The following is a 21053-nucleotide window of genomic DNA, read 5'->3' as shown; positions in this document are numbered from 1 at the left end:
TTCCATCTCCCACTACGGGGGCTGGGAGAAGAAGGCGAACGGCGATGGCGGCGGTCGGAGCGAATCCGCTGACTGAGGCAGAAGATGGAGCGCCACAGCGCGAAGCGATGCCGGACCAGGACAGCCAGCGGCGCCAGATCGAGAGTGGGCGAGAGCGTCCACTGCGGGCTGGCGAAAGCTGGTGAGGCAGGGCTGCGAGCGGAGCCTCGGTTGAGGAGACGGTGGGAGTCCTGGTGACGGTGGGGGGCGCGACGCGCAGGTCCGCAGAAGATCTGCTGTTTGGGAAGGGGAGGGGCCTGTGGAACGAAGAATAGGAGGGGCGGGGAAGTGCCGGTGAGTGAATCGGGTGGTATGGAGGAAGAGGCGGGGCCTGTGTGGTGTTGACTGACATCTGAGAACTAGATGGGGTTGGTTGTGGAGAGACAGAGGGCAGGGCCTGAGAAGAAACGGCCGTGGGGGTGGGCCCGGGCCTGCGTGGTGGCACTAGGAGCCTGGGAAGGAGGCGGTCTCCGCGACGGAGGCTGGGTTTTGTGGCGTCAGAGGGCGGTAGCGATTGCTCCGCGACGCCAGAGGAGGAGACCGGGCGGTGACGTCAGGTAGCATAGCGAAATCCGAGCCCAACGGTTCTGGGCGGGAGTCAGGAGCCCGCGCCTGGGAACGAGGCTCCTGACGTAGGCCGAGGGGCGTGCCCTGAGGCCAAGGAAAGACTGCCCGAGAGGGGAGGTGGTGCTGGTGAAGCAGAAAATGGCGCCTGCGAGTGAGCAAAGTTAGTGACGCGGCGAGGTTTTTGCCTGTGGCAGAGGCCTTCTTCCCAGGACGGGAGAAAGTGCAGGTGATTGGCACGGGAGGGATTTTCGATGTTGCATTTGTTTTCTGTTTTAGTAGTTTTGTTTTTGTCATCAGGGAAAAAAAGCTATTTTAAAGAAAAGTGTCAATGAGTATCTTCATAAATAGGCTTGTTTTACTGATTTCATTGCTAATCAGTGTTTGCGATATACTGTTTCTGGGTTCGTTTTCTTTCTTGCCGAGTTGCATCTCGTTTTTAAAATGGTGAAAAATACGTAATCCCTAAGCAGACTATATGAAACGTTTATTCTATAAAAATAAACTGCCTGTGCTATTCAAAAATTTCATGGTTGTAAAAGACAAAAGATGAACTATTCCAGATTGAAGGCATTAAGGGGGGGTTAACGAGTCGTAACTAAACGCAACGTGTGATTCTGGATTGGATCCCGAAGCAGAAGAAAAAAATTTAAAAATTAAATTAATTTTCTCTCTTTTACTGTAAAAGATGTTAATGGGAAAATGGGTGAAATTTGACTAGGTCTGTATGTTAGATATTAATACTGCTAATTTAATAATTGTGTTGTGGTTATAATGTGAAAGTATTTTAGTAGTGCATGCTGAAATATTTAGCGGTCTCATCGTGTAAAGCAACTTACTCTCAAATAGTTGAAAAATAGGATATATAAAAATGTACTTAAAGAAACAATGATCGAGCAAATGGGTAAAATGTTAAATTTGGGGTACCTGGATGAAGAGGGTACTGGAAGTCTTTTTGTTATTTTTGCAATTATTCTGGGTATTTCGAAGTAAAAAATTTGAAGAACAATAAAACAAAAATTTGTGTATTCAACACGCAGATTAAGATTCAGACTGTTACCTTAAATACTTCTGTGCTCCTTCCAGATGAAAATCCCTCTCCCTTCACCCGGGAAACTGTTATCCTGAATTTTTAATTTAATGTTTTTTCACCACTGTATGCATTCATAAATAGTATTTGTGGCCTAAGCTTTCATTTTGTGGAGGATATATATGAAATCATATTGGATGCAAACCGCGTGCCTCGTATCAGGTGGTACATGGTATCCACATGACGTCATTGGTGACGCTGTCCTTGATCACTTGGTGAAGGTGGTATCTGCATGGTTTCTCCACTGTGAAGGTACTGTTTTCCTCTTTCCGTACACAGTAATTCTTTTAAAAACATAATTTTTGTCCATCCATTTCTCAGAACTTTTTAACAGCTTCCCATCTCATGCAGTGTAAATGCTAAAATTCTTAAAATGACTTACAAGGCTTTATGGTTGGAGACTGGTCCCGCGCTCTGATTTCTTAGCTCTCTCCTGAGTACCCTCCCCCTCACTCTCTCCATCCCGCCATATTGGTCTCTTGCCGTTCGTCTGAAGTCTCGAGTAGGCTCTGAGGTTCAGGCGGGCACTCACCTTTACAGGGAGGTTTGCAAGTCTTACAGAGTTCTTTAATCACGGTACTGGTAAAACTATGTATTTCTGTTACTGGAGAAACAAAGTTGAGATTCCCTAAATCGGGAATTCAAAACCGAGCCTTTTTTTTTTTTTTTTTTTTTTTTAACCGTTACGCTATAGCTTTTTAGCAAGGAAAAATCTCGTTCCATCCTGAGAATAAACAACAATAACTAGAATGTCTTTATAGCCCTTTGGAGGTGTTCAGGGTTTCCTTTTAGGGGTGATGAAAATGATTTGGAACTACTTAGAGCTTGTGGTTGGACAACATTGTGAATGTACGAAATGCCACTGTATTGTTCGCTTTTAAAATGGTTAATTATGTGAATTTAAAAAGTATGTTCTGTCAAAAAAATTACTCCACCAATGCTGGTCCAGTATTGAAGCCAGTTTATCTCTGCTATTGCGGATAATATCATAAAGTGTTTTTTCTTAACTCCGTTTTTTTATCCTTACCTCTTTAAGTAAGAGCGAAGCATCTCAAGATTCTTTAATTTGCTGTCCATTTTCCAGGGGTTTGCTGTAGTGGTCAGGAAATTTGTGTTTATAAATCATTAATATTTGTACTTTCTATCTTTTGTCAGCTAGCGCATTTGAGCAAGAGCAATTAATTTGGCCATCTGAACTGATTTAATTTCTAAAGAAAAGCTTATATTTTAACAGTAAATTCAAATCTATAATAGTATAGCTTCCTTGGCAAATTTTAGTTTTTTCTTTTTGAGGATGAACCATCTACAAGGGTGATTAAATCAAGAGTTCTTTAGAAGGCATGTTCAGGGTGTGGGTAGTTTCCTAACAGGTAAGCAAGCATGGAGTTCTTTGTTCAGGTAAAGGAAGGAGGGTGGTTGGATTCGGTGTTACAGAATAGTGATATGTGAAGGGAAAACAGCAGCATGTTCATTGAAAATAAGGACTAACCTAGAAATGTTGAGATTATTCTGTCAATGGAGAAAGCTGCACAGCATAGGGGAACCATTAATTTAATGAAGACCCTAGAACTAAATCAACTGAAATTTTCGTGTTTGGTTGGCGATTGCTGCCATAGCTCTTACACAAGGTAGGATAAGCCTTGGCGACTGGATCTAATTCTTGTATAATTAAATCAGTACCCCTGGTGCTTGTTCAGATTTTCATGAACCAAAAGGGAAAGGGGGTTTGTGAATCTAGAATCCTGGAGTGGGGAATCTTTTGCTAGACAGTCACTGTACCAGCCTTTGAGTATTCTTTTTAGCTTGAAAAGTATGCAGTTATTGAAAAACTTACGTTAGCATATTTAATTATACATAAAGATTTAATTGTAGCATATTTAATTAGCATATTTAATTATACTTTAATTACATGAAAAGATAAACTTTTCGTGTTGTCATTTTTTTAAATATTAAGTTTGGAAAAGAAGAGCTTTTATTAAAAGTTTAATAAAAATTTGGAGAATTTTAAATAAATCTAATTATGCCTGTTGTCATTCCTTTTATAGAGTGAAAGAGCAAATCTTTGTTATCTCCCAGAGATAGTTGAGGCATAAAAGACCATTTTTAACAGTGTTGTTATTCTCAATTTGGAGCCTCAATTTTGGAAAGGACAAATCGAGAATAGTTAGAAAAGACAAGATATAAGTTGAAGTAAAGACAAAAAATATTGTAGTGAACTTTGTAAAAACACGATGATAAACAGCAAAGATTATTAAGAGCTTAACTTATTTTTAAAACAAGGAATCTCTTTTAAAAACGAGTTAAGGTATGTTTTAAAATGAGTTGAGGGAATGTCAGAAAGCACCAAGAGTTAACAATAATTTGGTAACAAAAAAGGAACTTCTAATCTGGGCATAAATTAATGTGATCATTTTACAGAAAAACGCCTAAATTCTAGTTTTCCTCTGGTACATTCATGTAATAATTTACAGTAAAGGACTTATTTATATGCCTTTATATATGTATTTAGGCTTATGCAGGTATATAAATAATAAATTCAGAACAGTGGAATATTACATTTGCCATCTGAACAAGTAAATCATGTCTCTTAATTTATATCCATATTTCTATTTCTCTGTAATTATTGTACCTAGTATAATTAATGAATTATGTAAATTATTGTCTTAACCAAAATAACCAATTTTATTTTCTCTAGATACAAGAGAAAACTGGAGGACAAGGAATATTGTTTAGTAATTTACTTCCATAAACACATATTTCATAGCATTTTAACAAATTTGAGGAAGCACAAGTAAACATAAGTGACTTCAGCAAGATCAGTTGTATTTCTACATACTAGCAATAAGAAATTAGAAAATTAAATTTTAAAGGAGACCATTTATGGTAGCATCCCCCAAAAATCTAATACCTGGAAGTAAATATAACAACACAGGTGCTTTTCACTCAATAATAACTCTGTATGACTGCCACCTGGGCTGACAGATTATGAAACATCCCAATTTCAGAGATGTTAAAAAATTTTTAAGTGTCTCTGAATTAAAGAAACATGTTAGTAATTTATGTAAAACTTCAGTCTTCTATGAAGCCTTTAGAAATTCAGGTTGTAGCCTTTTAATGTTAATTTTCCTTAAAAATCTGCTTTTTTAAAAGTTACTCAGCTTTTGGGTTGAAAGTCCCATTAACAATAAATTAGCTTAACTGAATAAATTAACCTCAGAGACTGTCAGTGGAGGCAATGAAAACTACTAAGGGGAAGGGATAAAGGGTCAGTGATGGGGCCTTCTAGATGAGTGATGGGAGGTTTGTGGCAGGAGCTGTCTGGGTAGGGAGAGAGTGTCTTTGGCATGAGTGAAGTGCAGGGTCTGTGGGGATGGGGGAGAAAAACAACCCACAGAAATAGTTCAAGCAACAACTACTTGTGACTATCCCAGGGCTTTTCTATTCCTCCATTCCCCCACCTCTCTAATCCTTTTATAAACTATAAACAAAGGAAAGTAGCCATTTTACAGAATCCCTTTTATAGGGTTAAATTGCTGGAAAACTGACCAATACAATAAATATTACATATTTTTCATCAGTTTTGTAGTTTTTTAAAAAGTGTTTATTTGAGGCTGTTAAATATTTAGGACAGCCTTTTGTGTGTCAAAAAATACCATTGCTGAGCAGGTTTGGGAGAGGACAGGGATTGTGTGTCTGTGTGTACATGAGCTTTTATGTTGAAGCCCTGTGATTGAACAGTAACCATTAACATTTATTTCACACTTAGTATATGTCAGATATTTTTCAGACTTGATAAATTCTCAGGACATTTTACAAAGGCAGATTTCATCAGACCTAACTGTTTACCCTAGCAGTGCATATAAAAGTTTCTACTTTAAAAGAGAGCTGATGGAGCTACATACTTAAAAATGGTTCAGATAATAAATTTTATGTTATATGTTTTTTACCACAATGTTTTAGAAAAGTGAACTAATCACCATAAGCTCAGAAATTTATTATAAAGCCAAAATAGGTCCTAAATACGAAAATGATGAAAAACGGTGATATGCAGTCTTTGAAGGAAAGCCTTACGGTTCTTTTAGCATTTGAAATTGTTTTAAGTTTCTGAGAAGCTTTTCAGAATTTACTAATCCATTTCTTAGCTGAAGATTTTTGCCTCCATTTATGTTTTGTTACAAACACTGCACACTTAACAACGGGCTAAAGCCTAATAACATTAGCTGCAAATAACATATTTTGAGCCTAACTTAACTGTGTTAAACCACAAACTAATACAAGTGAATTATTATTTATTCTCTAATAAAACCTCGTGTTTCCTAGCACCATGGGTATGGGTTTTTGGTTTGTTTGTTTTTTCCTTTATTGAGCACATCTTCTGCTATTAATCAAATCTCTTCTAGTATCCTAAGAAGTTAGGTAATCTCTCCCTGGCTGGGCAGCTCAGTTGGTTAGAGCGTCGTCCCAATACGCCAAGGTTTCCAGTTCCATCCCCAGTCAGGGTACATACAAGAATCAATCAATGAATGCATAATTAAGTGAAGCAACACATCGATGTTTCTCTGTCTCCCACCCTCCCTCCTTCTCCCTCTCCCTTTCTCTCTCTAAAATCAGTAAATTAAAAAAAAAAAAAAATTAAGTTAGGTCATCTATCCAAATCTGAGTTTCACTGAATGTTTTGCTTCTAATTTTTATATGATGCTGAAACTCTTTTTTGTTTTGAATTCTGGGAGGAAGTTCTTTTTCTTAATTGAAATATAAATTGACATATAACATTGTGTTAGTTTTAGTGACATATGAAACTTGTCTTGATTTATAATGTGTTGATACTTCTAATCTAATAACCTTGGGAAGTGGTAAAACTAACCCCCAGATAACCATGTGACACCCCTTGTTACATCTCTGGTCCAGGTTCCTTGTGGAGCAGCACTGGTACAAACAGTGGGAAGTGTACGTGCAGGGAGGAAACCAGGACTCCAGCACCATCCCTGGCTGTATCAATAATGCTAAGCTCTTTGAAGGTATCAGGCCTGTTCCTCCCCACATCAGCCTAGCCCTGGAGTTCTTTTCCCTTCTGTCCCTACAAATGATCATAGCCCCTTCTCTGTGTTAGGTCATTGGTGAGATGGCCAAATAACTCATTGCTTTCCTTCCCTGATTATTCCTCTTCCACCTCCCCCTGCTCCTCACAGACAGCGTAAACTGGCACCTCAAGAAGGGACTGGTGGAAGGTGAGGACTATGTGCTGCTCCCAGCAGCTGCTTGGAATTACCTGGTCAGCTGGTATGATCTAGAGCATGGCCAACCGCCCATTGAACGCAAGGTATAGTGAGTGTGGAAGGTGCTAGGAGGTAGATTCTGGGGTGGCAGGGTAGGAGGAAGGCCTTATAGGCCCAGGATGGGTACAGGCCCATGTGTGTGCATGAGTCTCCACATAAACTATATAGATACATCTGTGCCTGCACTCCTCCCCTTTCACAGGTCATTGTACAGGTATCTCGGTGTATCCCCTGTGTGTGTTCTCCTGTGCCTATGCTCCTCTCATCTCAGAGGTGGTTGTGCTGCATCTGTGTGTGTATGCTGTGTGGGTACACTTGTGTGTGTGCTCTTCCACCCTGCCAGGTCGTGGATTTGCGTGGTATCTGTGAGGTCGAAGTGTACCCAGTAGAACTGCTGCTTGTCCAGCACAGTGATATGGACACACCTCACACTGCTCAATTCAGCCAAACAGATTCTATTGGTGAGTCTAAGGGTCATGAACGAGTTGGCGTTCCCAGCCACGGGTCAGCTCGGTGACCTAAGAATGCATGGGGTTCGACTGTGGCAGACTGAGAAAGCACTTGGCAGACTTTGAAGGACTGAGAAGACCTTGGTCAAGTTGGGCAGAGGCCCTGAGAGGTCCCGATGGTATGTGAGCTGCATTCTAGCTGCAGAGCTGGTATCGTGGGGGGATATTTGCTGGGTGTCTCAAGTCCTGAGTATAGTTCAGCCATTGGAGAATTGATTGGGGACACAAGGTGTTGACCAAGTATGCAAGGTCTATGGGGATGAGGCGGAGTCTGAAGCCCAGGTGGGTCAATTATTCAGGGTCCCAGGATAACTTCTAATGTGTCCTTCACTCTCCATAGGTCTAGTTTTGCGTACCGCTCGAGAGCAGTTTGTGGTGAACCCCCAGGAAGAAACACGACTTTGGGTCAAGAACGCGGAGGGCTCTTTTGAGAGGTTGTGCAACACACGTGTCACAGTGCTTGACGCTGCTCTCAAGTCTGGGCAGGTAAGGGTGGGGAGGGCTTTTCTGGTCCCCAGCAGTGCTCAGACTGGGAGAGGTGAGGGCTAGGTGCCCATAGGCCCTCCACAAATGCCTTTTGTGTTTTTCTCTCTCTTCCTCCAACCAGTTGGTCATCATGGAGACTCGAAGCAAGGATGGCACTTGGCCCAGCAAACAGCCACGTGCTGCGTAAGCCCCTGGGGTATCTGGCCCAGAGCAGGGTCCCACAGTAGGCAGAACAATGGAGCCCATAAGCACACTTCACCCACATGTAGTAAGTAGGTCCTCAGCTGATAGTTTCTCATCCGCCACAGGAGCAGCACGTCGAAGGAGGATGAGAACTTCCAGGGCCAGCCAGGCATCTGTGGTCTCACCAACCTGGGCAACACGTGCTTCATGAATTCGGCCCTGCAGGTGGGTCTACTAGGGCTGTGTCTGGCACAGCCACAGGGGTGAGCTTCAAGCAGTGGGATTAAGGACAGAGCTAAAGGGTCTTCAGGACAAGGGTTCACAAGTCTGACTTCAAACGTTCCCACTCCTTCCTGAAACATCAATAGTTTCTCCTCTACTGGCTCCCTGCTTTCCCTTTTCTTCTCCCTCTTGTCACTACATTCCCCCTTCTCCTGAAATATTGCCATCTTCTCTCCCCTACTCCTGCACCTTTCCTTCCCCCATCCCCCTGTCCCTTCTTTCTTCCCCCTTCCTCCTCACTTTCTTTTCTTCGTTCATCTTGGTCACCTCTCTCTCCTCTCCTCTTCTCCACCTCATTCTCTTGGCTCTGCCCCCTGCAGTGCCTCAGCAATGTGCCACAGCTCACCGAGTACTTCCTCAAAAACCGCTACCTGGAGGAGCTCAACTTCTGCAACCCGCTGGGCATGAAGGGTGAGATCGCAGAGGCCTATGCGGACCTGGTGAAGCAAGCCTGGTCTGGCCACCACCGCTCCATCGTGCCCAATGTGTTCAAGGTGTGACTCAGCCTTGGGCTGCCCCTTCCCCCCACACACACACACTTCTCTTGACTCTCCTAACTAACCTCTTGCGCTGTTGGCCCTGTCTATCTACTCAGACCAAGGTCGGCCACTTTGCATCCCAGTTTCTGGGCTACCAGCAGCATGACTCGCAGGAGCTGCTGTCGTTCCTTCTGGATGGGCTGCATGAGGACCTCAATCGTGTAAAGAAGAAGGAATATGTGGAGCTGTGTGATGCTGCTGGGCGGCCTGACCATGTAGGTGCTCCTTAACTATCCCCATCCTGAGAGCCCCATTAAAGCTACTAGGGCCTCTCCCTCGGGGATTCTCTGGCTTCCTTGGGATATCCTCCACCCCAGCCCACCCCCGACCTCAGCTTGAACCTCAGTCACAACCTTGATTCCAACACCACATCTGCCCCCACACCCAACCCAGAGTTAACCCCCACCCAGGCTGCTGCCCAAAGTAAACCCCAGTCCTGACAGTGAAGGCTCCAGATAGTCCTAGCCATAAATCTATCTATGAACTTTACCAGTGACCCTAACCTTAACTTTCAACCCCATGCACATCCACCCCAAACCATGGTTCCCCCCTGCTCCGAGCAAGCCCCACCACCCACCATGATACTGTCAACAGGAGGTCGCTCAGGAGGCCTGGCAGAACCACAAACGGAGGAACGATTCTGTGATTGTGGACACTTTCCACGGACTCTTCAAGTCCACACTGGTGTGTCCTGATTGTGGCAATGTGTCTGTGACCTTTGACCCCTTCTGCTACCTCAGTGTCCCACTGCCTGTCAGCCACAAGAGGGTCATGGAGGTCTTCTTTGTCTCCATGGACCCCCGCCGCAAGCCAGAGCAGGTATGGAGGAATAGGGTCATGGAGACATAATGAGGGATGTGTAGCCAGAGCTCGTTTGATTACTCTGCCATGCCTCAAGGTTCCTGCACTAACTTCCTGCATGCCCCTCTGCTCTTTTGTGGACACTGTTTCTCCCTCAGCACCGACTCGTGGTCCCCAAGAAAGGCAAGATCTCAGATTTGTGTGTGGCCCTGGCCAAACACACTGGTGTCTCGCCTGAAAGGGTAAGGCTCTGCAGATGGGAGTTAGGGTGGGATTCAGGGACAGGGAGGCTGAAGGGCCTGTGGGGAGTGACCTTACAGACTGACTAGCCCCCTCTCGGTATCCTGTTCCCAGATGATGGTGGCCGATGTCTTCAGTCACCGCTTCTATAAGATCTTCCAACTGGAGGAGTCTCTGAGCACCATCCTGGATCGAGATGATATCTTCATGTGAGTGAGGGTACCAGGGATATTGGGGTTCCTCAGGATCATCTTTTGCTTAACCACTTTCCCTTGTCCAATTGATAGGGCACCTCCCCTGCACAAGGCTTTAGCCATGTGCCTCAGTGGGGCGTGGGCTGGGGTGACAGATCCTAGTACAGGGCATCCTCTTCCTTGTTATGTGAGGTGGGCTCTGGTTTCTTTATTCAGTATTTACTGAGCACCTTCTGTGTACCAGACACTGACCTGCACTCCTTTCTCATATTGCAGTCCTCAAAAACACTTAAGATGCTTTCTGAACATGAGAACATTCAAAACATTAAAATCTTTGGGTAACTGAAATAGAAAGTACTTCACGAGTATGAAAGTTCTTTGTAAACCAAGCAGTGTTTTCCAAAAAGAAAATGGTTTTAAATCCCTTAGTGAGTAAAAGTTTTTGTTCACTACCCCAGCACTTTGATAACACCAAAGTACTTCATAAAACATCACATAAACAATGTGCCATTTAAATCATCTAACTGTCTGCAAAGCACAACACACTGGGTGACTCTTTAGACCCGTTTCAGGTTGTGAGGGGTGAGTGGATGGATCAACCTGATCAGAGTCCAAGAATCCCTCTTAGGTGTCCTGATCAGGAATGACCTGATGTCCACCCCTGCAGATATGAGGTATCAGGCAGGTCCTCTATCACTGAGAACACCAGGGAGGATGTGGTGATCCCTATCTACCTGCGGGAGCGCACCCCAGCCCGGGACTACAACAACTCCTACTATGGCCTGATGCTCTTCGGACACCCACTCCTGGTGTCAGTGCCCCGGGACCGGCTCTCCTGGGATGCCCTGTACCACATCCTGCTGTACCGCCTCTCGTGAGTCTGCCCTTCAGAGGACAGGGGTTGGGGTCTGAACTCAAACCTGAGTGTCTAGCTGCTTAGCTGCCACCTCCCTTCGATGGCCATAAGACAGCTCAGACTTCATACGGTCAGAGAGGATTGTGTAGGTTTTTTCTTTCTCTAAACCTCTGGCTTGGCCACTGCCTCTCCTAGGTGCTAGGGATACAGAGGTGAACAAAATGGACAAAATACAGACAACTTCATCTTGTACTTGTCTCCTCCTTGTACAGGCTTGCTTACTTGTGTTTTTACCGATAGATTTTCGTTGGGTTTACAATCCAGAGTCCTGAGACCAGCAGAATACTGCTTGCTGTCTGGCTTAACCCTTCCCTCATGTTCCACTTACAAATCCACTCCTCAGAGGCCTTCCCTGACTGAAACTTACAGCAGATCATGTGTCTGCATTATGGGCTTATCCCACATAAGATCCACACTCCTTAACTGTGGCACATCAGATCCTCCATTGTCGGGTCACATCTTCATGCGTTTCTGTGTCATCTCCTGAGACCTTCCGGGCTCCTCATTAACAACTGTTTGTGTGGGTGCTTATCGGTGGCATCCCGTAGCAAGCAGAGTACAATCCTGGGCTCTGTCCTCCCTGCCCTGTGCCCCTCAAGAGTCTCCTTTGCTTTTCCCATAGACGCTATGTGACCAGACCCAGCTCAGATGATGAGGATGATGGTGATGAGAAAGGTGAGGAAGAAGGTAAGAGGATAGACAAGGGTTTGTGTACAAGCGGTTCCCTGGCCAGAGGGTTGGGGGGCGGGGTCGTCAGGGTAAGTCTGACACCCATAGGGTCCACCTGGATAGTCACTGCCACTCACCCACTAGGGTGCACACAGACCCATCTCTGACATCCTACCTTATCCCAGTAGACATGGAGGGTAAGAACAGCATCCCCAATTCTGGAAACGTGGCTGGGGGCAGCTCCCAAGACCCTGGACCGGAGCAGGCTGGGCCCAGCTCTGGAGTCGCTAGCGGGAGCCGGGCCTCCGCGGACAACTCTCCTGGACCATCTCACTGGCCCCAGAGAGCACGGCGCAAGCACCTGTTCACCCTGCAGACAGTGAACTCCAATGGGACCAGCGACCGCTCAAACTTTAACGAGGATACTCAAGGTGTCTCTTTTAGCTATGATCCAGTGTTGGGGAGGCAGGAGGGGGATTTCCTTGGCAGCAGGGCCCATGACCACCTCGCTCGCCCCCAGCCCAGCCATACATTGCCATCGACTGGGACCCAGAGATGAAGAAGCGTTACTATGATGAGGTGGAGGCTGAGGTAAACAAGGTCCCAGGGGTTGGGGGGGCACTTGCAGCTTCATCCCTTCAACTCTTCACACATCCCTCCAAGTCCTCCAAGCTGTGACTGCAGAGTTCTCAAGGCCTCAGATTCCTGTCTTCAAAGTCCATGCTCTAAACCACTCTGCTGTATGTGTCTTCCACCCCTATTCCCTTTTATTTATCTGCCCACACCTGGCGGGCCACCACTTTCCCACCCTAGGGCTACGTCAAGCATGACTGCGTTGGATATGTGCTGAAGAAGGCTCCTGTGCGGCTGCAGGAGTGCATTGAGCTCTTCACCACTGTGGAGACCCTGGAGAAGGAAAACCCCTGGTGAGGGACCAGGGCCTCTGGGGCTCTAGCTGGGTGGGACCATCTGCCCAGGTCCCTATTATCTCTAAATATACCTCCTTCTCCCCTCCCCCTCACTCAAACCCTCCTATCACTCTGGCCACCAACACTCCAATCACATTCCCACCTCAAAGCCTTTGCCAGGGCTGTTCTTTCTCCCAGGAATGCTCATCCTCTGGTTCTGGACTGGACTCCTTCATTTTGTTCAGTTTTCCTATCAAATGTCACCTTATCAGAGAGATTCTGTTACTACCCCATCACCTCCATATATTACCTCCCAGTGCTCTTCCTGGCTGAGCATTACTCTTTCTGGCTGGGTAATACCACTTGATGTCACATCCTAGATCCCCTTTTGCATCATTGTTTGTCTTATCTGTTAGATTAAACCCCCTGAGACTGAAGACTTTAAGCTCATTGTGTGTCTCTTCTCACTGATTATAATAGTGTGCGGTGTGCAGTAGGTGCTCAGTACATCCTTGTAGAATAAACAGAACATAGAGAGCCAAAAAGATCAAGCCAGTCTCAAAAATAAGAGCATCTCTGTGGAGCAGAAAGGGAACAGGAGTACCATGGTACCTTGATTTTCGAGTGTCTCCGTTGACGAACATTTCGGTTTACAAACACCGTAAACCTGGAAGTAAATGTTTCAGTTTTTGAACATGCCTTGGAAGTTGAACATGCCACACGGCTTCCGCTGAGTGCAAGATCCTGAGGCCTAGCTGTCAGCTGTTGATCCCTCGGTTTTCAAACGTTTCAGAACTCAGTCTTCCAGAACGGATTACATTCGAAAACCATGGTACCACTGTACAAAGCAGTGCCAGAAGATTGAGCGGTACAGTCAGTGAATGCCTGATGAGTGAGTGAAATAGAAAACGAGGGCTGGAGGCAGGCTCTGAAATTAAACTTGTTCTGCTTCATGGACCAGAAACCAAACAAAAATACATGCTAGCACAAAAGCATATACAGAGAAGGCAGTTCGTGAGCCCTTGATGAATGGCATGTGAAAAACAAACTAGAGTAACAAGCAGGCTAGAAATAAGAACAGCATCTCTGGACTGGACAGGGCCCACAAAGGCCAAAGCATGCCCAGAAAGTGTCTGCGTACTGACTCGAGTTCTGTCTCTAGGTACTGCCCCTCCTGCAAGCAGCACCAGCTGGCCACCAAGAAGCTGGACCTGTGGACACTGCCTGAGACGCTCATTATCCACCTGAAGCGCTTTTCCTACACCAAGTTCTCCCGAGAGAAGCTGGATACCCTTGTGGAGTTTCCTATTCGGTCTGGGGCCCAGGGAGGCTGGCTGGGGGGAAGGCAGGGAGTGGGAAGGGGGTATGCTGGTATTAACCTTCCCTTCACCCACAGGGACCTGGACTTCTCCGAGTTTGTCATCAAGCCGCAGGACGAGTCAGCTCCAGAGCTGTACAAATACGATCTCATTGCAGTGTCCAACCATTATGGGGGCCTGCGTGATGGACACTGTATGTGGCAGGGGCATGCCCTGGGTGAGGGGCGGAGGTGGTCAGGATATCCCCAGGGGGCAACTAGATGTGTGAGCCAGTAGCGAGGTCATCAAGGGTGGGAGGAGTGAGAGAATGAACCTGGACACCTCTTAGGGGCCAGAGGGTGGGTGAGGACAGTTCCCCCTCTCTTCCAGACACAACATTTGCCTGCAACAAGGACAGTGGGCAGTGGCACTACTTTGATGACAACAGCGTCTCACCTGTGACTGAGAATCAGATTGAGGTGTGACTTCTGTCCTCCATTCTCCTGACCCTCCCCCACCCCAATCCACACTGACTCCTGTTCTCTCCCTGCAGTCCAAGGCAGCCTATGTCCTCTTCTATCAACGCCAGGATGTGGCACGTCGCCTACAAACCAAGCCCCAGCCTGGCTTATCTGACCCCCCAGCAACTCCTGCCTGTGATCCCCTACCCAAATCTGAGTTCATGGATATCAACTGAACAGCCTTGGCCCTGCCACAGGAAAGGAAGCTATCTCTGCTCTCTTCCTTCCCCTCTCCACTCCTGTCCCCTTACCCATGTTAGGTGTCCCGTGCCAGGCATCACAGGCTTAGTTGTGGCTACTGTTCTCTTGTGCCGCCATATTGCTCTTTCCTTGGGAAGAAGAGGTTGTGTCTCCTCCTGCAGTGTGTCCCTGCCTGTGTTTGCCTCTTAGAGCATTAACCTTCCCTTCTATCCTGTATTTATGGTTGTTCCCTTTCCTGTGTCTTCAACCTGGGGTGTACTGATAGGGTGGTGGTGGGGTACACCTCAACACAGAGTGTATTTTCTTATTGAGACCCTGTACCTTCCACTGTGTATATATAAAGTGCCAGTGCCAGTGTGTTCCTTGGCAATATGGCGTTTGTTTTTTCCTTCACATACTTACTAAGCATCAGTTGTATGCCTGTGTGGTTATATGTGTTTATTGAGTGCTAGGTGTGTGGTGGATGCTGCTCTGAGTACTTATTGAGTGCCAGCTGTGTGCCAGGTGCCATTCGAAGTGCTTTTGAGGCACCATCTGCACGCCAGACATGATTCCCAGCACCAAGTGCATGCTGTGTTTTCCAGAGCATTTTACACATATTGACATGATCCTCGCCACAATCTCACACCAGAGTTGTCATTTCCAGTTTCAGGTGGGGAAACTGAGGTACAGAGGCCAAGCAATTGCTGAAGTCCTATCGGGAGGTCAGCACACCTCATCAGTTACACTGGTGGTGGTCTCTGCAAGGGCTGTTTGACCTCTGGGCCCGGGCTTGGAAATCTTTCTGTGGACATGACCTGCACTACAACTGATGAGGAAAGGTGCACCTGGAACAAACAGACATCCACGTGGGCAAATGCGTGGTTTCTGGGCATAAAGAGACTATCCAGACCACTTCACAGGTCCCCAGTAGTGTCCTGTGAGAACTGCAGAGGTGGTACACCTGGCCCAAACCAGCCAACCTGACAGGATAAAAGTTCTGTGCCTGTGTTGCCCCTGTACTTAGTCCCTATATCACCATGACCCCAGCTTCCCCACCAGGCAGAATCCCTCCAGCCTCATCCCTGAAAAGAGTTGGAGAGTCTTATCACAGAATGGTTTGCACATAGTGTGAGCATAAGATCCCATTTAAGCACTGAAATTTCCTACCTGACCCCTCCTGTAGGTGCCAACTATCAGAAACAGCTTCTGTGGGCACAGCTGTGGGATGGAGTGGAGTGGACAAATGTATGGTGTCTGGACATAAGCCACTAATCTGTCACACTGAGAAAGGGAATTGTGCTCAGTGGTGGTTGAGGGACCATTTCCACAGTCAGGGCCTCGACATTCCCCCCAGCCTGCTGCTGCATTAGACCTGACAAGACCTACTCTGAGGGTCACTCAGTCTAGCATTACCATTCACCAAGCTCCCAGTTGACAAGAGTCAGTGTAGTTCCTGTGAGGAACCCAACCCAAACTGACTAAAAAAGAAAACACCCCAAAATCAGAAATACTAGTTTCAGGTCTGACTGCATCCAGGAACTCAAAAGCTGTCATTTAAACCTCAGGTAGGCTGTATGATTTAAGCACTATTACCCCATTTTGCAGATGAGGAAGCAAACAAAGCTGGTTCCAGATGGGCTGTAAGGGCAGAAAGACCTCATTGCCTGTGGATGGATAGTCCTGGACAAAGCCCTCCTAAAGTGAAGTCATTTAAAGTTACTCCCCTGATTTAACAAAGGCATCTTGGAAAGACAACATGCATAGGAATCAGGAGAAATAAAAGACAACAGACAAATACATAGCAGCCTCAGATTAGAATTCTCAGACATCAGTGTAGACCAGCTATGTTTCCTCTGGTCATGGAAGTAAAGGATTACAAGTGAACAAATAATTTTAAACTTTGAAAAATGAGAATGAGTTGAAAAAGAGCCAAGTACCTGGGCAGTATTATGCGAAGCAAAATAAGCTAGTCAGAGAAAGACAAATATCACATGATCTCATATGTGGAATCTAATAAACTGATGAACAAATAGGTTCAGAGACACAGAAGCATGGAAAGGACTGACAGATCTCAGAGGGAAGGGGGAAGGGGGTGGGAAGAGATTAACCAAAGAACTTATAAGCATATATGCATAGCCCATGGACATAGACAATAGTGCAATGGTGGGGCGGGAGCTGGGCAGAAGGGGGCAAAGGGGGAGGGAATGGGGGACATCTATAATACCCACAACAATGAAAATTTTTAATAAGAACCAAGTAGAAGTGATAGACCTAAGATAACAAAATTTAAGAAAGTGGATGAGTTTAACAACATGTTAGACATAGCTGAAGAAGGAATTGGTGAATTGGCTATAGGTAAAAGTGTATTAAGGAATACAATGCATCCTTTTTTTTTTTTTTTTTTTTTTATTGTTATACAATGCATATTTTAAAAGATTTTCAGCTGGACTAATATAGTTTGATAAATTAAGGATATCAAGCTAAAGGCTAGAAAAAGTATAAATTTCAAACAGCAGAGGGAAGGAAATACATGAACAATCATTCCAGAAGAAGAAAAGAACATGGAACAAGGTGCACATACACAATCATTTGCAAATAAGATCTGCTTTGGCCCCCTCTGGTTTCAAGGGAGTGAACTGGGAACCTGGCTGCTGATTTGAGATCTTGACTGCCACCAAGACCATGATTGCCATAGTGCTAGGGAGAGGATGGGGTGAGGGCAAGTAAGAATGCCACAAAATGTTCCTACAACTTTGAACATGGCTTTTTCTTGATTGTATGCTTGCTTGGTTGCTATAAATCTATCACTAGTATTTTTCAGAGCTCAGATAATTGGTTCTGGTAACCCTGCTTCTTTTTCTGTTTCTGTTGGGGAATGAGAGCTTGGAGCTTCCTAGTCTGATATTTTGTTGATGTCACTCCCCTTGTGTATTACATTTTATGTGTTTCTTAACACACTTAGGTAGCATGTAGTTAGGTCTTTTTATATAATCTATATGATGATATGTGTTAATTGGTCTAGTTAGTGTGATTATTGATATATTTAAATAAGTCTTTCATAACTTTTCTATTTGTCCTTATGTCCTCCTTTTCTCTTTTTTTCTGCTGTATTTTGGATTAAGTATTTTTTAATGATTCTACTTTATCTCTTTTGTTGGCTTATTAACTATAGGTTTTATTTACTGATTGGTTTGTAGTATACATCTTTAATTTATCAAAGTCTACCTTCAAGGAATATATACCACTTTGCTTATAATATAAGAACTTTACAATAGTGTGCTTCAATTTCTCCCTGTTTAGCCTTTATGCTATTGTTATTGTGCATTTACTTTTACATGTTATAACCCTCCCTAATAAGTTGGTATTTTTCTTTACACAATCAATTACTTTAAATGCACTTAAATAATAAGAAAAGGAATTGTGTGTGTTTACCCATGTAGCTACTGTTTCCAGTGCTCTTCATTCGTTTGTGTAGGTCCTGACTTCCACCAGGTATCGTTTGCTGTCTGCCTGAAGGACATCCCTTAATATTTCTTGTTCAGGTCTGCTGGTGATGAATTCTCTCAGTTTTTTTGTGTCTGAAAAAGTCTTTATTTCACCCTATTTTTTGAATGATATTTTCATGGGGATAGAATTCTAGGTAGGCAGTTTCTATCTCTTAAAGTGCTTTAAAGATATTACTCTAGTGGCTTCTTGTTTGAACATACAGCATTGTTTCCAGTGAGAAATCTGCTGTCATCCTTATATTTGTGGCTGTGTAACATGTCTTTTTCCTTTGGCTTCTTTGAAGATTTGCTCTTTAGTACCATTTTGAGCAATCTGATTATGACATGCCTTTGTGTAGTTTTCTTCATGTTTCTTGTGCTTGGGTTTCTTGGATCTGTGGATTTCTAGTGTTCATCAAATTTGGAAAAATTGTGGTCAGTATTTTTTCAAAATTTTCTTTTATGAAGCTCCCCTCTCTCCTCCTTCATGGACTAAAATTTCTCATATATTAGGCTGTATGAAGTTGTCCCACAATTCACTGGTGCTCTTCTCCTTCTTTTGATTCTTTTTACTGTTTCGTTTCAATAGTAACTATTTCTGTACCTTTAAGCTGACTATATTTTCTTTGGCAATGTCTAATGTGCTGTTACTCCTATCTAGTGTATTTTTCAACCAGGACATTGTAGCTGTTCAGTTTGGTCTTTTTTAATATTCTCAATGTCTCCACTTAACTTTTTTTTTTAATCCTCGCCTGAGGATATTTTTTCTATTGATTTTCAGAAAGAGAGAGAGAGAAGGAGGGAGAGGGAGAGAGAGAGATTGGTTCCCTCCACATGCCCTGACTGGGGCCAGGGATTGAGCCTGCAACCGAGGTACATACCCTTGGCTGGAATCGAACCCAGGACCCTTCAGTCTGAGGGCTGACACTTTAACTACTGAGCCAGACTGGGTAGGGCTCCACTTAACTTTTTGAACATATGGCATGCAGTCATCCTGATAACTGTGTTAATGTCCCTCTTTTCTAATTCTAACATTAGAGTCAGTTCAAAGTCAGCTTTGATTAATTGATTATTCTCCTTATTATGGGTTGCATTTCCCTGCAAAGGCATTTCCGGCAATCTTTGGTTGGATCCCAGACATTGTAAATTTTAGCTTACTGGTTGCTGAGTATTTTTGTATTCTTATAAATCTCCTGGAGTTTGTTCTGGGATGCATCTAATTTTCTTAGAAACATTTTAATTCTTTCAGGTCTTGCTTTTATGATTTGTTAGGTATTTCCAAAGAAGTGTTTATTCTAAGGCTACTTATTTCCCACTACTGAGTTTTCTAGCCAATGGCCTGTGAATTATGAGTATTTCCAGTCTTGCTAGTTAGATTCGCTACTATTGCCCACCCTGTATGAACACCAGGCATTGTTCCCTATAACCCTTTTGGATGACTCTTTCCCCAGTCTTGGGCAGTTTCCTCACACACCTGCACAGATTGATACTCTGCTGACTGTTCAAGGAGCACCCTCTGTAGATCTCCAGGGTCCTCGGCAGCTCTCTCCTTTCTGGTACTCTGCCCTATGGACACTAGCTGTCCTAGTCTCCATGGACTCTCAGCTCTGTCTCCTCCAGTCGAGGGGTCTGGCAGACTCTGCCGGGGTTCCTCTCCCTGAACTGTCACCTGGACAATCCTTTTAGGCAGTAAGCTGGGGAATTCATAGGGCTCACTTTATTTGTTTCCTGTCTCTTGGGGATCACTGTCCCTCATTTCCTGGTGTCCATTGTTTTTTCATTTTTTAATTTTATTTTATTGATTGATTTTGAGAGAGAGAGATATTTGTTGTTCCACTTATTTATACATTCATTGGTTGATTCTTGTATGTGCCCTGACCAGAGATCGAACCCACAACCTTGGTGTATCTGGACAATGCTCTAACCAACTGAGCTGCCCGGCCAGGGCTCTGATGTCCATTGTTTTGAAAACTATTCTTTTGTTTCTTTGGTCTGGTTCTATTTTGTTTCAGACAGCAAGGTAAGTCTTGTCCCTGTTGCTCCATCTTGGCTGGAGTCGGAAGAGCTTTTCCTCAACTTTGTAAAATTTACTTAGCTGTTATTTTTCTCACTTCTTAAGATAGAGGCTTAGCTCATTAATTTTTCCAACTTTTTGCCTTGATATATTTGTAATCTTAAGTACTAAAAGAGATGTACGGATTGTAAGGGCCTCATATACGTAGATTTATTACTTTTAACACTGTTGGATTCTTTAAATTCTTTTAATCCAAAAACGCTAATACATTTGTGATATGCTTACAGTTTTTTTGTGCTATCATAGTCCTCATCTTGAAAAAACTTTCCTTAACAACTGGTCAAAAATGGATATAAACATGGGTATCTACATGTTTTTAAAAACTTGTTCTTATAGTACCTTTAAAAAATTATACATTCAGTGTAGTAAGGAGATGGGAGAGAGAGCAATCTGGAAGTTAAAAAGAAATATGGAAGTTAGAAAAAAGCAAGGAGGAGGGGGAACAGAAAAGTGGAAAAAATGAGTAGCACATGAATGAGATTTACAGTTAGTTTCCATAGAATGCAATGCATAGCTGGTCACTGTCCACATGTCACCCCATTGAGCTGGTCCCTGCCTGTGTTAGCTACTCTTTGAAATGGTAAAAGCACTGTAGAAGAAAACTTAATTGTGAATATAGCTTTTTCATTTTGTTAAGAATGAACAATGTGAGCAAGTCTGGGCAATAGGAAAGGGAGGCAAAGGGTAAAGAGAGGTCAAGAAAACATTTTTTCCTTGCTTTGTCTGAGGCAGAGACAGCCCTGGGCACAGCTGTGAAGTGGTATGGAGCTGGAGCTTGAGTTCAGAAAGGCTAGTA

General features: G+C 44.2%; 1 protein-coding gene across 5 annotated transcripts; it reads left to right on the top strand.

The window, feature by feature from the left end:
- The first annotated feature begins 29 nt into the window (after window positions 1–29).
- USP11 (ubiquitin specific peptidase 11) lies at window positions 30–15086 on the top strand. 5 transcript variants are annotated; one of them, XM_016218480.2, is made up of 21 exons: window positions 30–181; window positions 6602–6711; window positions 6883–7013; window positions 7313–7430; window positions 7819–7964; window positions 8086–8147; window positions 8273–8372; window positions 8750–8923; window positions 9025–9183; window positions 9563–9787; window positions 9928–10011; window positions 10124–10218; window positions 10871–11077; window positions 11742–11794; window positions 11977–12219; window positions 12309–12379; window positions 12602–12714; window positions 13859–14008; window positions 14093–14208; window positions 14385–14473; window positions 14548–15086. In XM_016218480.2, the coding sequence occupies exons 1-21, from the start codon at window positions 45–47 to the stop codon at window positions 14689–14691; spliced, it is 2727 nt and encodes a 908-aa protein (XP_016073966.1). In that variant the 5' UTR covers window positions 30–44; the 3' UTR covers window positions 14692–15086. The 5 variants fall into 5 exon arrangements, with proteins under 5 accessions (XP_016073966.1, XP_016073965.1, XP_016073963.1 ...); XM_016218479.2 differs by having other exon boundaries at window positions 11974–12219; XM_016218477.2 differs by having other exon boundaries at window positions 11742–11806.
- Window positions 15087–21053: the final 5967 nt, after the last annotated feature.

Source organism: Miniopterus natalensis, chromosome X, assembly GCF_054644295.1.
Source record: "Miniopterus natalensis isolate mMinNat1 chromosome X, mMinNat1.hap1, whole genome shotgun sequence".
Taxonomy (NCBI): Eukaryota; Metazoa; Chordata; class Mammalia; order Chiroptera; family Miniopteridae; genus Miniopterus; species Miniopterus natalensis.
This window is presented reverse-complemented; position numbering and strand designations above follow the sequence as displayed.

Excerpts from the sequence above, each read along its gene's own strand:
- USP11 (XM_016218476.2), top strand. The coding sequence starts at position 45 with ATGGCGGCGGTCGGAGCGAATCCGCTGACTGAGGCAGAAGATGGAGCG. Across the intron at positions 7,965-8,085 it reads CTGCTCTCAAGTCTGGGCAG|TTGGTCATCATGGAGACTCG; the intron begins GTAAGGGTGGGG and ends TCCTCCAACCAG. Across the intron at positions 14,474-14,547 it reads TGACTGAGAATCAGATTGAG|TCCAAGGCAGCCTATGTCCT; the intron begins GTGTGACTTCTG and ends CTCTCCCTGCAG.